The following is a 16,709-nucleotide window of genomic DNA, read 5'->3' as shown; positions in this document are numbered from 1 at the left end:
CATTAGAGGAAGGAATATGGCTGATGGCTAGCAGCAGTCCGTCAGAGTCTGCTTATTTTGTAAGCATGCTGGTTTTTAACATAAGGTGTGAGTTTCCTGCAGGACTATTCTGCCTTCTCTAGGGCCTGAGCTTTGGAATGATGTGGGAGGTACCAGGCTGAGGGGGCATGGCCCAGCCTCAGCAAGCTCAGAGCCTACCGTGTGTGGAATGGCGTCTGGGAGCTGGGCTGCAGGGGCCCAGTGGTAGAGCAGCAGCTGAGTTTTACACTCTGGTCTGGCCCCAATTTCCTAGGAGGGGGGCCTTGGGCAAGGTCAGCTATCACCCTGTGCCTCAGTTTCGCCATCGACAAAATGGGGATGATAACCACAAAGGGCAATTGGGAGAATTAAATGAGGTGATGAGTGCGAAGCTGATGGGCAGCTGTTACTGGGTTGGTTTGTAGGCTGAACATGTCTGTCATGGGAGCTCAGAGAGAAGGGCTCTCCTGGGAGAAGGAACAGTGTATATGCAGGCAAGGCATGGGGAAAAGCTCACTGTATTTAAAAACCTTTTTTTACTTATATATAAATAATATCTGGATACACTTGTATTATAAAAATGCACATGGTAAAGTCAGAACTATAGTCCCCACTGCCTACCACCCCCAAAGGAAGAAACCACGAGTGTCTGGAATGTGTCCTTCAGATCTTTTCTATGCAGTGACACAGGGCCTCCTGTGGACCAGGCCACGGGCAGAGCTCAGAATCCGGTTTGGGGCCTGGGCCTGGAGCTCCCAGAGTACAGAGAGTTAAAAAGGCACGCTCCCGCGTGCTGCCACCCGCTGCCACCCTGAGAGACTGTGACTCAGTGATCCACTCCCTCTCCCCAAGGACTCCATCCTAGGTGGCTGACTCATGCCAGCACACGTGGGGCTGAAGAAAGAAAAGATGACACTTTTAGAGCCTGTGACTTGGGAACCTACGTCAGTGTCTCTGATGGATTTTAAAAACATATAGAGGCAGCCAGGCTCCAAACCCCAGCCCATTCTGTCCTCCTTCTGGGGGGCTGGGTGATTAAGCGAGGAGTCAGGCTGCTGGGGCTGCCAGTGCAGCTCAAAACACAGGAACTCTGACATCTGACTGAAGGCCAACTTCCTGATGGATGGACAAAGGCCAAGGGGCACAGGTGACCCTGATGCTAGATTAAGGGGCGAGGGCCAGCTGCAGACCATACCTGTCACCATGCTGTTGCTGCTGGCTTTCTTATCTGAGCACCCCTTGAATCAGAGCCCTAGAAGGCATGAACCCTTAATTAGGAAGAGTTGGGGGCACAGGGTGGCCTGAGCCATGACCTGGAGTGAATGGATTCAACTGGTCACAGCTCATATGACCACAACCCTGGCAAAAGAAGCACCAGGAGGACATAGGGAAGGAGCAGGGGCCCTGATGCCAGGCTGCTTGGGTTCAACTCATGGCTGCAGCCCCTAGAGCAGGCTACTTCATCTCGTGTGCCTCCGTGTCCTCAGGGCTGTTGCAGAGACTAAGTGAGTTACTGTGGGTAAAGGCCTGGGGCAGAGTCCAATAGGCAGCAGCCGTGAGGTGAAAGCTGGCATGACCCTTTCCTCAAATCCCTGGCCCACTGCAACCACGGAAGACCCATTGCTTGGGCGATTCATACCCATTTCCCAGCACATTTGCTCCCAGCTGATGGTGAGTGCCAGCTGATGAGATCATGGACAATGCCACTGATGGGCGATGCGGCAGGCCAGGGAAGGGGCACCAAGGTCTGTCCCCATCCCACTGCTCTAAGTGCTTTCCACATTTAAATTTGTTCATGTCTCACAACTTATGAGGGCAGTATTATTATCCCCATTTTACAGATGATGGAACCGAGGCTCAGAGAGGCTGAATTCTCAGAGGCATTTAACCAGTGACCGTTGTAGCAAGGATTCTCAACCCAGGACTGTCTGACCCCAAAGAGCAGGTTCCAATTCACCCAGAACCAGCTGGGAGCCCCTCAACAGCCTGTCTGAGGGGAGCCGAACACAGTCGTGGACATGTTGGACAATGGCAGGAGGGTGTGGCACTGGGCTGTCTCCTGGGTGGTCACCCTCTTTCTCCTGTGCCCAACCCAGGCTAGGTGCTGAGTAAACGTGGTCCTCCTCATTCACAGGGCATGCATGTTTTTTTAACCCAGGGATCATACTCTCCTAGAGGAGGCCCCCACTATTAGAGCTGTGCCTGTGTGTCTGTTCCTCTTCAACTGCCATCCCTCAGACAGGTCTTCCCTTAGGACTGTGTCTCAGTGGGTGTCCTTCTTTATTCTCCACCATAACACCCCCTTCGTTCTCTTCACAACCGCTTCATCAAACTTAAACATTTGCTTGTTTGTTTAACTGTGGGTTGGCTGTCACCCCATAATAGACTGTAAGTACCACAAGGCCAGGGTTCACAGCTGCTTCTCTCAGCACTGCATCCAGGCATACAGTAGGCACTCAGTAGCATCATGCATGAGTGAATTAGCAGGGGGGCAGGGTGAGGGTCAAATGAAGTTAGGAAGTGGGAGAGACAAGAGCAACTAAGGGTTGTGACAGAAGAGGGGGTTACGGGAAGGGGAGGGGCCCACAGCAATGAGACCTGTCAGGGAGCAGCCAAGAGAGGGCACTGGAGGCCAAGCTGGAGCCTGGGCTGCCACCCATTCACCCACCGGCATGCACGGAGCCCACAACTCTGCTCTCCCTCCTCTCCAAGGACAACCTGCCACTGTGCCTGGGCCCCACACCTGCTTTGCTTTGCAAGGACTAGGCAGTACAGCAGCCCCATTCTCTCCCATGTCACTGGCTTTCCCTGAAGCTCACGGGTCAGTGGTCCACCTGTCCTCACAGCAGCACCCGACCCCTCCCTCTAGACTCCAGGGCCCGCCCATCCCTGGTTTCCTCCTTCCTGCCCGGCTGCTGATCCTCCTTCTGTCACCAACTCATTGTCCTACTCCTACACACTGGAGCGCCCCAGATTTTAGGTTCTTACATTTTGGGAGCCATGGACCCTTTGGTAGTCTATGACCCCTATATTTTAAATGCTTAAAATGCTTTCACTGCATAAAATACATAGGATTATTATATTAGGAAATAAATGGTATTTAAATAATTAAAATATAAAAAACATATTTGAATATGCTTCTTTATTAATGCAGCAAATAATAAGACCTGGTTATGGGTCAACCAATTACTATAATTTCAAAGTAGTGATGAATGTAAACAGCATCTCAAAATTATCTGCGACGATTTTAACGTGATAAAAATGCCAGCAGTTTCTATTGGTGACAAAGTCATGGGCGCTGCTAACACTACTATGGCTTGTTGCCCACATTCATCATAGAAGAAAATGCTGAATTTCAGTTAGAGCTTAATGAAAATAAGCTTGTCATTTTATCCCCACCCAAGTTCTCAGACCCCTTGAATTCAGTCTGCACCCCTTGGGATGCCTGCAGACTCCAGTTTAGAACAACGTTCTACATCCTCTCCTGAGGTGGTCTTGCTTAAACCAATGATCCTCTAATGTCAGACAGCAGAATCCCCTGGAGGGCTTGTTATCACATATTCAGGAGATCTGAGGTAGGGCCTAAGAATCTGCATTCCTAGTAAGTTCCCAGCTGATGCTGACGCTACTGGTCTGGGGGCCCCACTTTGAGTAGCACTGACCTAGACTGAACGACTTGCCAGTGTCACCTATTCACGAATGACCCCCACATTTACATCTCCAGCCAGAACTCCCTCCTGAATGCCAACAACACACATCCAGTTCCCAACTTAACATCTCTAATGGGAATCCCAAAGAAAACGTGTCCAGAAGTGAACTACTGATTCCCAGCCGCACTCCCCAAGAAGCCATGCTTTCCCAAGCTTCCCTATCTAGAGTATGGGACCACCTGGTTGTAAAGACAAAAATCTAAGTGATTTCTTTGATTCTGCTCTTGCCTCACCACCCATATCTAATCCAACCTTGACTCCACATCCCTATCTGGCCACTTCTCTCCAGCTCCACTGCGCAGCCACTGCCCATGACCTCTGCTCTCGGCCCCTTCAGAATATCCCCACGCGGCTGTCAGAGTCATTCTAAAGTTTTGCTGTCCAGTAGAACCTTCCCTAATGATGGAAATGTTCTCTATCCATGCTGTCTAGTATGGTAGCCACCAACCACATGTGGCTATTATGCATTTGAAATGTGGTCAGTGGGACTGAGAAACTGAATTTTTCATTTTATTTAATTTTAATGAACTTAAATTTAAATAGCCTTATGTGGCTAATGGCTATTGTGTTAGATAGCATAGTTCTTAAGCATAAATCCAATGGCATTGCTTCCCTGCTTAAAATCCTCAAATGCATTCTCATCACAATCACCATAAAATCTAAATCATGGGGCACAGCAAAGACCTTGTGTGGTAGCCAATCTGCTTAAGAGCCCCCATGAACAATGCTTGCCAGCACCCGTGCCCTTGGGTAGCCTCTCCCACCCTGAACTTGGGCTGGCACATGACTTACTTTAACCAATAAAATGTGGCAGAAGTGACATTCTCTGCTTTAACACGTAAGGGAGCCCTGAGCTGTCGCAGAAGTCCACTCTACTAGAAAGACCATACGGAGACACCACATGGAGAGGAGAGGCCACATGGAGAGGAGAGGCCCTGCTACCAGGCAGAGAGAGACGGAGAGAGAGGTCTTGTCATCCCAGTGTCCCACCGCAGCCTTGCAGCCACCCAGCAGTACCTGTGGGAAGGGAAGGCGCACACCCTGTCTAAAAGGCCCCTTGGCTCTAGATCATTGTTGCCAGTTGTGGCTAGCCTCTGAAAAAGGCCTCTTGAAAAGCCAGAAATCTGGATTCCCAGTCTTTCGATATAGGCTCTGATATGTTTGGATGCTATACAGGACAGATGTAACTTGTCTTTGGGCTGGTTGTGGCCAGTGAGTTTACAACTGCTTATTCACATGTCAGGAATTAAAGAAAGGGTGTTCTGAGCAGAGGCTACCATAGGGCAAGCAGAAGCCAGGACTGGCCAGTGGCTCAGTCTGGCCGGGACTGGAAAGGGAAATTGTGGGATATGGGACACCTATGTGACCTTGGGCAAGATACTAAACCTCTCTGGGTCTCACTTTCCTCATTGGTAGAATGGTGCCACCTCATTGCATTGTCGAGAAGCTGCACTGTGGTAGTACATAAAAAGAGCTGGGAGAGTGGGGCATGTGCAGAGCAACCTCTGTGGGCTCCTGCTGGGTTCCTTGGCATTCCCAAAGGTACCGCACTTGCACCCTTGAATTAGAATTTGAAGTTTCTGGTTCTAGCAACAAAACGACGAATAGCCTCTGGAGCAGACCAGGTCTTTTTGAACCCATACCACAATCACTCCTCCTCTGCTTTACTCCTTATCACACCATTACCACCCACTGAAATGCTTTTCAGTTTGCATATTGTCTGTCTGCCTCCACTAGGAAAGGAAGCTCCACCAGCGCAGGAAGTCTGCCCACCTATTCCATGCATTGCCTCAGAGCCCAAAGCCCACTCTGGAATGCAGACGGTGTTCCACAGTTTTTTTAATGTATGTGTAATAGCTCATTTACTCCTCAAACTTTGTGAAGTGGATGGTTATCATTATATCATCACATCTTCAAACTGAAGATGTAAAAACTGAAGGGTCAAGTGACTTGGAGGGCAGTGCCTGGCCAAGGAAAAGCAAAGTTGGGGTGCTCGAGGCCACAGACCTCACAGCCTTCTCATCAGCTGCTGCCTTCCCCGCTGGGGAGAAGAGTAGCCCCTTTCTGAAGCATCCAGCAGAGGCTCCAAACCTCGGGGGCCTGGAATCTCCACCCAGATTCTCAGCAGGATGCTCAGCCTGCCATGGGCTCTGTCTAGGCAGGGGCCAGTAGACAACTGCTCTGCCATTCCTGTTTTGCCATCTGGTTTCTGGGTAGGAAAGGGGTCAAATGGATGGGGAGCAGGTAACGGGAGCAGGTAACAGGGGCCCATGAAGTGTCTCCATACCTTGTTGATGCTGAACTGCCCCTCGAAGCGGCAGCCTGCCCCATTGTTCAGTGGAATCTTCATCGAGTTGTCGATGTGCCCCACTTCATGCCTGCCCATCTCATCCTGTATGTCGAGCCCAACCACTGTGGGAGCCAAGGAGAGAAGAGAGTCACAGACACGCAGAACAACAGCATCCTCCTCTCAGGACCCCTCTTGCATCCACTCCATGGCCAGGTGGGCCCAGGCCCTCCAGGAGCTCAGTCTGGGGCCCAGAGCCACAGAAAGGAAGTCAGCCAGTGAAGGGGCAAAAGTGATCACTGGCCTAAGAGGAAGCAAGCCCACAACGTTCCTGGCCCCTGCCACTGCCTGTGGGTGGAAAGGAAGGGGGAAAGAGTCCAGGGAGAGAGCAGTTCTGGGGGCCAGGGTTGGAGGACCTTGAGGTGCAGGGGTGATGGCCCCACTGAATGCAAGGCTGCAGGGAGGCAGCACAGGCTTGGGGTTAAAAGGTCATCTGAATCCTAAGCCTGCCTTTTACCAGCTGTGCAACTGAGGCACTTAACCCCTCAATGCCTCAGTTTCTTTCTTTGGAAAATGGGGGTGATGATAATTAAATCTTCCCTGGAGAATTATGAGGATCAAATAGTTAAAATGTGTAGAAAACGTTTAGAAGCAGGCCTGAGGTACAGTAAGTGGCAAGTGTTTAATAAATGTCAGCAGGTAATGTGTCTCAGGTAGTCTCTGGGTTCATTGGGTGAACAGGATAGGCATTCATCATTCATTCATTCACACTTATCTCTACCCAATGTCTATTTCTCGAGGCCCTGCCCTCCAGGAACTGGGGCACTTCTCTGGGTTCCTCAGGGCCTGAATGGGAAACCTGGGATCTCGAGTCCTGGTCCTTGGTTCCAATGTGACTCTCCATCACCTCACTATGTGACTTAGCTTCCCAATCTATAAAATGGGCAGGCCCATGCCAACTGCACTCCCCAACACAGTCCATGGGGCTTGTAAACTATGGAAATGCAGGAATTTCCCTGAAAGAAGCACTAGAAAAATTGCAATACAGAGAAAGAGCAGCTGGAAGCAATTTTAAGTGAGCCAACCATAAAAGGGGGAAATGGGAGCAACCTGTATTCCCCAGTAGGGGTGGGGAAGTGAGTGAGTGCCTATCCATAGAAGGGAATGTGATGCAGCCATTAAAAATGATGCTCCCAGGTCTGCAGTGTGTGGGAGATGCTGACGCCGTAATGCTCAGATTAAAAGAAATGGAAGCAGATCCCTGTTGGACTCAGCGGTTCTGCCCCAGGAGCCTGTCATCCAGAAGCACACATGTCCAGACGAGTGTGCAAGGCTGCTCGGAGCAATCTTCCAGAAATCATCACAACTGGAAGCAACCCACCTGCCTCCCAACAGGGGGCTGCTCAGTGGAACAGCCCCCTCTGGAATCCTGTGCAGCAGGGACACAAGGAATGAGCTAAATCCACAGTGGGGAGAGGCAGCTCCAAGCAGGGCAGTGGCTAAGAGCTTGGGCTCCAGGCTGCCACTCTCTGCAGCTCCACGCTCTGCCCCTTACTAGCTGTGGGACATCAGTCAAGTTACCTAACCTTTCTGTGCCTCTGTTTCCTCCTCTATTCTAGGCTTGTATGGATAATTTCATTAAAAAAATGAAAACAGCTCTTACTATGATCTAGGCACTCCTTTTTTTAAAAATTTTATTTAGGTATTATTGGTATACACTCTTATTAAGGTTTCACATGAAAAAACAATGTGGTTTCTACATTTACCCATATTATTAAGTCCCCACCTATACCCCAGTGCAGTCGCTGTCCATCAGTGTAGTAAAATGCCACAGATTCACTGTTTGCCTTCTCTGTGCTACATTGTTTTCCCCGTGAACCCCCACACCATGTGTACTAAACATAATACCCCTCAGTATGATCTAGGCACTCTTCTAAGTGCGTTATATAAGAATGCATTATCGGAACATCCCATGGGGGAGAATTATACCATCAGACCAGTCCTGTACTGGGGAACACTAAGGACAGAGCAGTTAAGTAACATGCCTGAGGCCTCATAGCTAGGAAACAATGGAGCCTGGATTGGACTCATGGACTCTCCACCCAGAGCCCACACCCTTTGGCCACTCTGCCAGAATACCTCTCATCTTAATGCACTAACACAGCCAAAGGATTCAGGACAGGGCCTAGCCCAGAGTAGAAGCTGAATAAATGGCAGCTGTGGTTATTATTTTACTAATATTATGAGTAATATAAGAACAGCTCCAAGATATTAGTGGAAAAAATAAGTAAGCCCAGAAAGGTCCCATGCACTTGGGCCCCAATTATGTAAAAAACCAAAAACCAAAACTCAAACATGGTATGTATTTGTAGACAGACAGACAGACACAAAGGAATGAGGGAAGGGGTCCCAACTGCTCTCAGAGACTTCCTCTGGGGCAAGCTGTGGAACACATACATCTTTACTTTACTTTTTTCTTTATATATTCCTGTATTTTGAACATATATCTTTTTAAAAAATAAAAAATAAGAAATGTATTCCTTTATTAGTTGTATAACAAAAAATATTATTTTTAAAAGCAGGATGTGAGATCGTACGTGCAGCCTGATCTCAGTCATGTTTAGAAGTGCACAGAAAGGAAGGCCAACAGGATGGAATGGCGTCAACTGTCAGCTGACACTGTTGTCAGGGGTGGAATTATGGGCCATTTCTTTTATCTCTGCTGCTTTGGATTTTCCAAAGGAACAATGATGAGCATGCATTTTTTTCTATAATAAAAATGTGAAGTTCTTTTGAACAAAAGCCAGGATGTGGGTCTCCAGCAGGAGCTTCCCAGGCTCAGGTGATGGGCCTGTGGAGCAGCGGGGTTGGGGGGCTGGCACAGCCCACAGCTTGAGGTTGCCCGGCCCCTCCTGGGCTGCTGCCTGGAGCTGGGATGGAGCCTGGAACCACATCCCTTCCCTCCCCTGTCCCACTGGTCCCAGTCCTCTGGCCTGACTAAGAATTTCCTTGTTCCAGAGAAATGGCCAACTCTTGAATGAGAAGCTGCCAGATTAATTATTTTTCTAAGAGAAAAAATAAAAATAAAACCAACCTATTTCAACAGGTTTCCTGGCTCAGGGCCCACTGTGTATTCAAAATTGTGACATAATTCTCACCAAAGCAGTAACAGGGCTGAATCTCTCCCTACCTTTGCCCTCAGGCCCACTCAATGTTCTGCCCTTCAGGAAGAAGTGAGGGGGTGGGAAGAGGAGATGGCCCTGCATCGGGTTGCATGCCAGTTGGGGGAGAGGGACAGCTAGAACCAAGTCCGGGAGTGAATACCAGTCTAGGAGCCAGCTCATCATATCCTCCTAAGACCCTCAGGCAATAGATGGCACTAGGTGCATTTTACAGGTGAGGAAACAGGCTTGGAGATGTCACCTTAGCCAGGATCACATAGTTTTAGTGAGCAAAGAAGCCTGAATGTAACTCCAAACCAAACTTCCAGTGAGTTTTGTTTTATACAAGTAATTCATTCTCTTGGTTGAAGCAAATGAAAAAAACAGAGTGTGAAATTTTTAAAAAAGGAAGTTTCCTGAAGGCTACTATCAGCTCAGAGCTGCACCCTTCTCCAGGTGGCTGCTCTTGGCTGGCTGGAGGTTTCTCTGCCTTGAGATGAACCAGAGGTTATGTGACCTTCACTTCTCCCTGCAACACCATCCTGCAGCCATTAGCCAAGGACATAGATAGTAACAGACAGGCCTTCTTGCTACCAGCTGGTACAAACTGTGGTGTTATTCCCATACCACAGCTTGCCATGGGCTGTAATTAGACTTCAACCTAACACACGTCTCTGCTTGTCCTCTCACCCCCTTCGCACCCTTACAGTTCCTTCTGAGAGCCCTCTCTCAATACTCACTTGCAGATAATCTCAGGCTCTGCTTCTTGGCAACCTGGCCTAATGTCACCACCCATGTCAACATGGCTACTCTCCAGGGGTAACCCCTGTTAGCAGTTTCTTGTGTTTTTTATTCCAGATAACCTCCAAATGCATGAACATTTGATTACATTCTCCCCACAAAGAAAGTGGGGAGAATCTTATGCTACTTGTTTGTAGCTTCTTGTCCTGTGCACTTGCCCAGTTACCTTGCCGTTTCTGCACACACAGCTCTGCCTAAAGGAAGGGTCTTAGTGGAGTAGAGGGCTGCTGGGAATACTCACATTCACAGTGCAAATTAGGTAAACTGATATTTAGGCTGACGTCAATTTTTCCCCCGCTGTCCTTGTCCGGGTCATCGACGTAGAGCTCGTTCACACTGAGGGAGACAAGTAATGAAGCCTTTGTTGGCAAGATGGCACCCATCCCAGATGTGGGGGACAGGCAGGGGCCAATTCACTTGGGACCACTGCTCAGATAACCTTGACCCCATCTGGGAGAAGCCTGTGCCTGCTTAGGAACAGGGAGGCAGGCTCCCTGGAGCTCTCCAATGCTGACTTTACCACTTAGGGACAGGATGGCACATGGGGGAAGGACACAGTGTGCAGTCAGACAGATCCAAGTTCCAATCCTGGCTCTGCCATTTCCTGTGTGAATTTAGGCAGATAACTTTACCTCTGAACTCATCTGTTAAATAAGGCTACCACCCCCACTGTTAATGGGTGGTCTGAACACCTAAAATGAGAAGTGTGGGCCCTCCAAGGATGGGCACATGGTGTCTTACTCCCTCATCTCTGAAGGCTCCCTCCCACCTGACTAGGAAGTCCTCAGGGTTCCAGCTCTCACACAGCCCTGGAGCAGTCACTGGGTCTGAGATGAGACTAGACTATTAGTTTCCTGCAGCTGCTGTAACAAATTATCACAAAGTTAATGGCTTAAAACAACACACACTCATTATCTTATATTTCTGGAATCCGGAAGTCTAAATGGGTCTGCATTTAGTCTAAATGGGGCTGTACTCCTGGAGGCTCCAGAGGAGAATCTGCTTTCTTGCCTTTTTTGTTTTTTTTGGCTCCTAGAAGCCACCCCAGCTCACAGCCCCTTCCTCTATCTTCAAAGCCAGCCACAGAGCACCTTGTCTTCTCTCTGACCACCTAACTCCTTCTCATAAAAACTCTAGTTATTTCATCCTGTCTACCTGGATAACCCAGGATCACCTCCCCATATCAAGACCCTTGATATCATCATAGTTGTAATGTTACTTTTGCCAAACAAGGTAACATATTCACAGGTTTCAAGGATAGGAAAATGGACATCTTTGCTGGGGCAGGCATAGTTTGGGGGCAGGTGGCTCCCATGATACCTGGCTGTCAAGGACAACGACACCCCATTGGGATCTGTTAGCAACATGTGTTTACTCAACAAGTATTTTTTGAACCCCTACTACCTGTCAAGTGTTAAAGACAGTGAGGAATCAGATGCAGTCTCTGCCTTCATAGAGCTTACAGAGACCCCACTCATCCCTAGTGATTCCTTATACCAACTATGATCACTGGACAGGGAGCTGCAGTGTCATGAGAGGGACCAACAGGATGACTGACCCCTGCAGAGAGGGTGCAGGGGAGACTCTCTGAGGAGATGGGAGTTCAGGTCTGAAGGATGAGGAGGCTGTCCTGGCAAAGAGGGAGGGAGAATCCTGGGGCAGAATGTGCAAAGGCCTGGAAGGGGAAAAGGGAAGGGCATGGCCGGTCTGGGGAACTGAAAGGAGGTCACCTCACAGGGTGGGGTCTGCTGCAGTGCTGCAGGTGAGAGATGGCGGCCTCAGCTGGCACGGTGGGAAAGGAGAGAGGCAGGGATGTGGGCTAAGGTGTGCTAGAGCAGGCAGGTCTTGCTGATGGACAAGGTGTTGGGTAGTTGAGCAAGATATGCAGGCAGACTGCCATGTTTCTTTCTGGTAGCATTCACTGGGCTGGGAGCCCCTGGAAAAAGAGTAGGACTGCTGAGGAGGGAAAGGTACTGAGTTCCATGTGGCTGTGCTGAGCTCCGAGTGTCTTGGAAGCATCTGTGAGGAGCCACTGAGTGGACATCAGATGGCTGTGTTGGAAGCCCACTTCTGATTGCCAGATAACTCCCCGTGGGGAGAAGGACTGAAGCTAAAGGCCCGCCCTAGTGGGCAGTGAAGTGGCCAGGCTGTGGTTATTTTAAACATTAATAAGGCCCCTTGGGTCCTGTTCACAGGCTGAATTAAAGAAGGTTTGCTAGCTTTAAACAATTAGACCTTAAGAGAGTCTTGTAAATGCGCACTTCTTTGGGAAAGAATGTGTTGGACAGAAGCATTTTGTTTTCACTAAGTCCCTGTCTTTGTGCCCCAGGCATGTCATATGATGCAGCTGGTGCTCAAGTAACAAGAAACGGTGGGCTCAAAAAGTAACTCGGGACTTGTTCTCTATGGGGGTCACAAAGATGTTCCTGAGGACAAAAGAGCAACAGATTAGGCTTAGGCTTCAGATTGCTGGGCTTCCAGCCCATTAGGTCAGGAAAAGCCCAATCAGACTTGACCTGTGTGAGTTCACATCATCCCATGTGCTCCTGTGAAATGTCCTGATCCCCATTTTAGAACCAGGAAACTGAGGCTCTGAGAAGGTGAATCCCACCCCCAAGGTCACACATAGCAGGAAATGGTAGAGCTAGAATCCCAACCCAGGTCTGCATTCCACCTGAGCCCCAGGCTTTCCAGGGCTCGCACTGCCTTCCCCTCCCTCTCATCCTCAGCATGAGGATAAGGGAGGAAATGAGGGGCCCGGAGAGGACAGGCAGGGCCCATGCTGGGCAGGCTCACAGGCAGGGCTGGCCCATGCCAGAGAACAGGAAGAACCAGTGGGCCAGTGGGAGAGCAGCAGCAGGACCACAGGAGGCTATGCTGCAGGAAGATCCGATTCTCCACTGCCAAGGGCTCCTCCCCAGCCCTCAGCACCCAATTTCTACCCCAGCCTTGATTTGCAATTCTGGCAGGTTGTGGAGTAATGAGACTGTGGGGTGATTAACAGAATGGTCACCTAGGGAGAGCCTCCAGCTTCCCTTCCCAGCAGAGCAAGACTCTCCCTTGAAACTACTCACCTTTCCTACCTGGGAGGTAGGGAGAGTGCCCATCACTGAGGAGACGTGGGATGATGTCATTCCCTGGCAATCCTCTGGAGGTGACCTCAGTACAGAGTGAGGTGAATGCCAGGTGTGGCATCAGGCTGAGCTCACCCTTGAGGCTCCACGAGGCCTCTCCCAGCCCACGGAGCCCAGGCTCCTCAGTGCCACCCAAAACAAAGAGACTGAAGTGCTGGGGAGGGATGGAAAACGCACGGCCTGCAGAGCTTGGGACCAGCCTGGTTATGTAAGGCCAGAACTGGCTACTCTCAGATGGCTTCGTGAAGAACCCCGGGCTGCAGGATAAACATGGTTCGATCGCCTGTGCCACCTGCCCAATGAAGTCAAGACAAACGTCCCAGGGCTGCTGGCTTCCAGCCCCCGTCAGCTAGCACTGCAAGCCTGCCTATGGCCGTCACTCACAGCAGCCTGCCAAGGCTAGCTACCGTTATTGGCTGGGGAGGAACCAACTTTAAAAGGTGAATGCATGCCAGAAATCAGACCACCTGGAGGGGAAAATAAATACTTTTTGTGGATTCACTGCTGTCTGGGATCTCTCATGGGCCTGATTCCTTCTGTCACTAGCAAGAGCAATGAGAAGACCTGTAGGGCTGTGGCAGACAAATGTAGGCTCACCTGCTGGCTCTGCCACTGAGAAACACGGGGACCTGGCACAAGCTGCTCACCTCTTTGAGACTTGGTCTCCTCAACTGTAAAACTGGGAAAGCTTTTCTCTGAAGTTTCAAGATAGGCAAAATTAATCTATGAAAATAGAATTTTGAATAGTGGTGGTGGTGGTGGGGTTACTGATGGAAGAGGGCACACGGGAACCTTTCACGGGGTGGAGATATACTGTCTTGATGGGGTGATGGTGACATGGGTGTAAATGCAGGCGAACATTCACGAATCTCACCTTGAAGATGTGTGCACTTTGCTATTTGTAAGTTACATGTATTTCACTATAAAAAGGAAAGAAAAGAAGGGAGGAGAGGAGGGAGAAAAAGAGGAGACAAGGAAAAGAAAGAAAAAAAAGGGATGATTTTGGCTACTTCACAGGACAGCGTGAGGACTGGTGGGAAAGCTGCAGGCTGCCCCAGGGCAGAGGTGTGTATGTTACTTATCTCTGAGGAAATAGCACAGGCCCTTCTTGATAAAGAGAATAAGGCATCTGGTGGAAGTCTAGGCTCTCAGGGTTCATATCCTGGCTCTGACATCTATTGGCTGATCTTGTGCAAGCCACCAGCCTCAGCTTCCCCCAATGTGAAAGAGGGATAATAAAAGACGTGGCACAATCTTAGTAAATAGTAAGTGCTCAATAAATGTCCAGAGTTTTCTGAGTTGATAATAACAGCTATCCAGCTCACAGCATTATGGTGAGGACTGTGTTGGGCCCTCACTGGTGTACATAACTGGTGCACTGAACTGAGAATATGCAGATTATGACCTTCTGAATGAGGGGGCACAGCCACTCACACAAGTTGGCAGGTAACTCCCTTAGCATCTGAGCTTCCACGTCAGGGTTGTTTTTGATAGAGGGTCTGGTTTCAATATACCCACACAAAGGAAGAAGAGTCGCAGGATTTATATTTACAGATGGTGGTCAGGGAATACAATGAGGCAGGGAAGGATAATCCTCTGTCCCAGTGTACGAGCCAGCAGGGGATAGAGAGCAAGCACCTACTCCTTCAAAGGTGATGGAGCCAGAAGTCATGGGTTTTCACAGGCTTAACTCTAAGGGTTTATTTTTAAAGTTGCCCCAAGAAAAGTAAAAGCAGAAAGTGACAGTGGGACTCATACACTAAAGTCCTTATCTAATTGACCAGACTTTGGGTGTGAGTAGCGTTATCATACTCTAAAGTGCCTAGGCAGTGACTCAGAAAAACAAAATTGTTTTCCACACAAGCTGTTTTTCTCATCACAAGGGTTAATCATGTTCATGTGTGTAAGGCATTAAGCACAGTCCCTGGTACATTCTAAGGCCTGAATAAAAGGTGGCCTTGCTTTTAACTCATCAGAGGCGATGCTCCAGTTGGGAGCACCCGGCTGGTACTGGGCACTATGCTGAAGGCTTTCATGCACTGAGTATCTCATTTAATGCTCACAGCCAGCCAGTTTACTAGGAGTAACTGTTCTCTTTTCACATGGATGAAACTGGCCTCAGAGGAAGACAGAGAAAAGACTGGTCAAGATCATACAGCCAGGAAGAGGCAGTGGCAGGATCTGAACTTAGAGCCACTGGAGCCCAGAGCCATGCTCCTCCAACTGCATTACACTGGATGGGGCAGGAACCAATAAAAAACTCAGGGGTAAGGGGCCCCCAGTGGCGCTGGTGTCACTGTCTTTCTGATAATCTTCAGATGCACTCCTGCACCCCACCCACAGCCCAAGTACCTACAGTAGGGCATGGAAGGTGTGAAGGGGTCCACTCCCCTTGTGCCCCACAAGCCTCCCTCTGTTGCTCCACCTGCCGCAGCCCCCTGGAGTGTCTGGCTCCCCCAGCAGGGTTAGGGGTCCCCGGCCTGGCAGCACAAAATGTGTGCTCACAGCCTCTGCGGAATGAACAGGGGAGGTACCCATGTGTGCTGGTCGAGGAATGGGGGTGCATTCCAGGTGGGGGGATGTCAGAAGTCAGGGATCTGGGCCTGGACTGCGTGGGGGTGGGTAAGTGGTGGCCATGTAGGGAAGGAGAATAAAGGCCCTGAGAGGTGTGGGCAGGGGAAGTGGAGGTGGAATGTAACAGAGGGCCTTGAAATTCTAGGCTGAGGCGTGAGTCCGATGACATCTACAGAAAACAATTTTATTTGCTTTTAGAAGAGCACTTGAATAGTTCAGATTCCTGCCCAAAGTCACAGACCTCCCTGCTTAATAATTTGATTTAATGGAAACTTAGCAGTGAGGCCCATGGCAAGGACTTGCAGCAGGAGCGAGGGATGTAGGTTATGCAAGCAAGCCTCCAGAAGGCTTTAAATCCTGACCGTTCCCAGTATTATACCTGACTTATTACAGGTATAAGTAGATGTATCTCTTATCTACCAGGTAGGTCTCCAAAATCAACCCTTTGCAGCCACCCAGTCCTGCCTCCACCTCCTTCACAGCCATCACCCTAGGACTCTCAGCCCCTCTGCTGAGCCATTGCTCAGCCTCCTAATGAGGGCCTTGACCTCTGGGGTTGCCCTGCCCCAAACCACCTTCATAAGAGGTGATGTCTCTGAGGCATGAACACAACCCCATCTCCATGCTCAGAAGCCTTCAGGTCTCCCATTGCCCTTTCATGTGACAACTGTGGTTCTCTGCCCAGCCTTGGATCATAGTCTAGCCCTCAGAGTGGGTGACCTGGGCTCCAAGGGAGACGTCTAGCTCCTCCTCCTGGTTAAGCTATTGGTCTCCCCCTCTGGGCTTGCTACTGGAAACATGTGAGACCACAGTTAAAGGTGACTTCCAAGTTCCTACCAGGTGGGGAATGCTTTCCTGGAGTTCCTACCGCCTATTTGGCCACCTCACCCAGAAGAGAGCATGTAAGTCCTCCCGTCAAATATTCTGACCAAAAAGTAGCAGCTTCCATGTGCCTGGGGCTCTAAAATGCTCTGGGCAGAAAAGGGTGATATGATAGGGTGGGGATGCTGAGTCTGGGCTCAGG

At 49.7% G+C, this 16,709-nt stretch overlaps 1 protein-coding gene across 3 annotated transcripts in view; it reads right to left on the bottom strand.

Annotated features, from left to right (window-relative positions):
* The window catches only part of ERGIC1 (endoplasmic reticulum-golgi intermediate compartment 1), a 101,964-nt gene that overhangs the window by 27,601 nt on the left and 57,654 nt on the right, over positions 1–16,709 (bottom strand). For all 3 annotated transcript variants that reach the window (XM_017662910.3, XM_017662911.3, XM_073232253.1), the window contains 2 exons: positions 10,219–10,313; positions 6,016–6,140 (listed from right to left, as the gene is read on the bottom strand). In XM_017662910.3, the coding sequence (XP_017518399.1) occupies positions 6,016–6,140; positions 10,219–10,313 (220 nt within the window). The remainder of the gene's footprint in view (positions 1–6,015; positions 6,141–10,218; positions 10,314–16,709) is intronic.

Source organism: Manis javanica, chromosome 1, assembly GCF_040802235.1.
Source record: "Manis javanica isolate MJ-LG chromosome 1, MJ_LKY, whole genome shotgun sequence".
Classification (NCBI taxonomy): Eukaryota; Metazoa; Chordata; class Mammalia; order Pholidota; family Manidae; genus Manis; species Manis javanica.
This window is presented reverse-complemented; position numbering and strand designations above follow the sequence as displayed.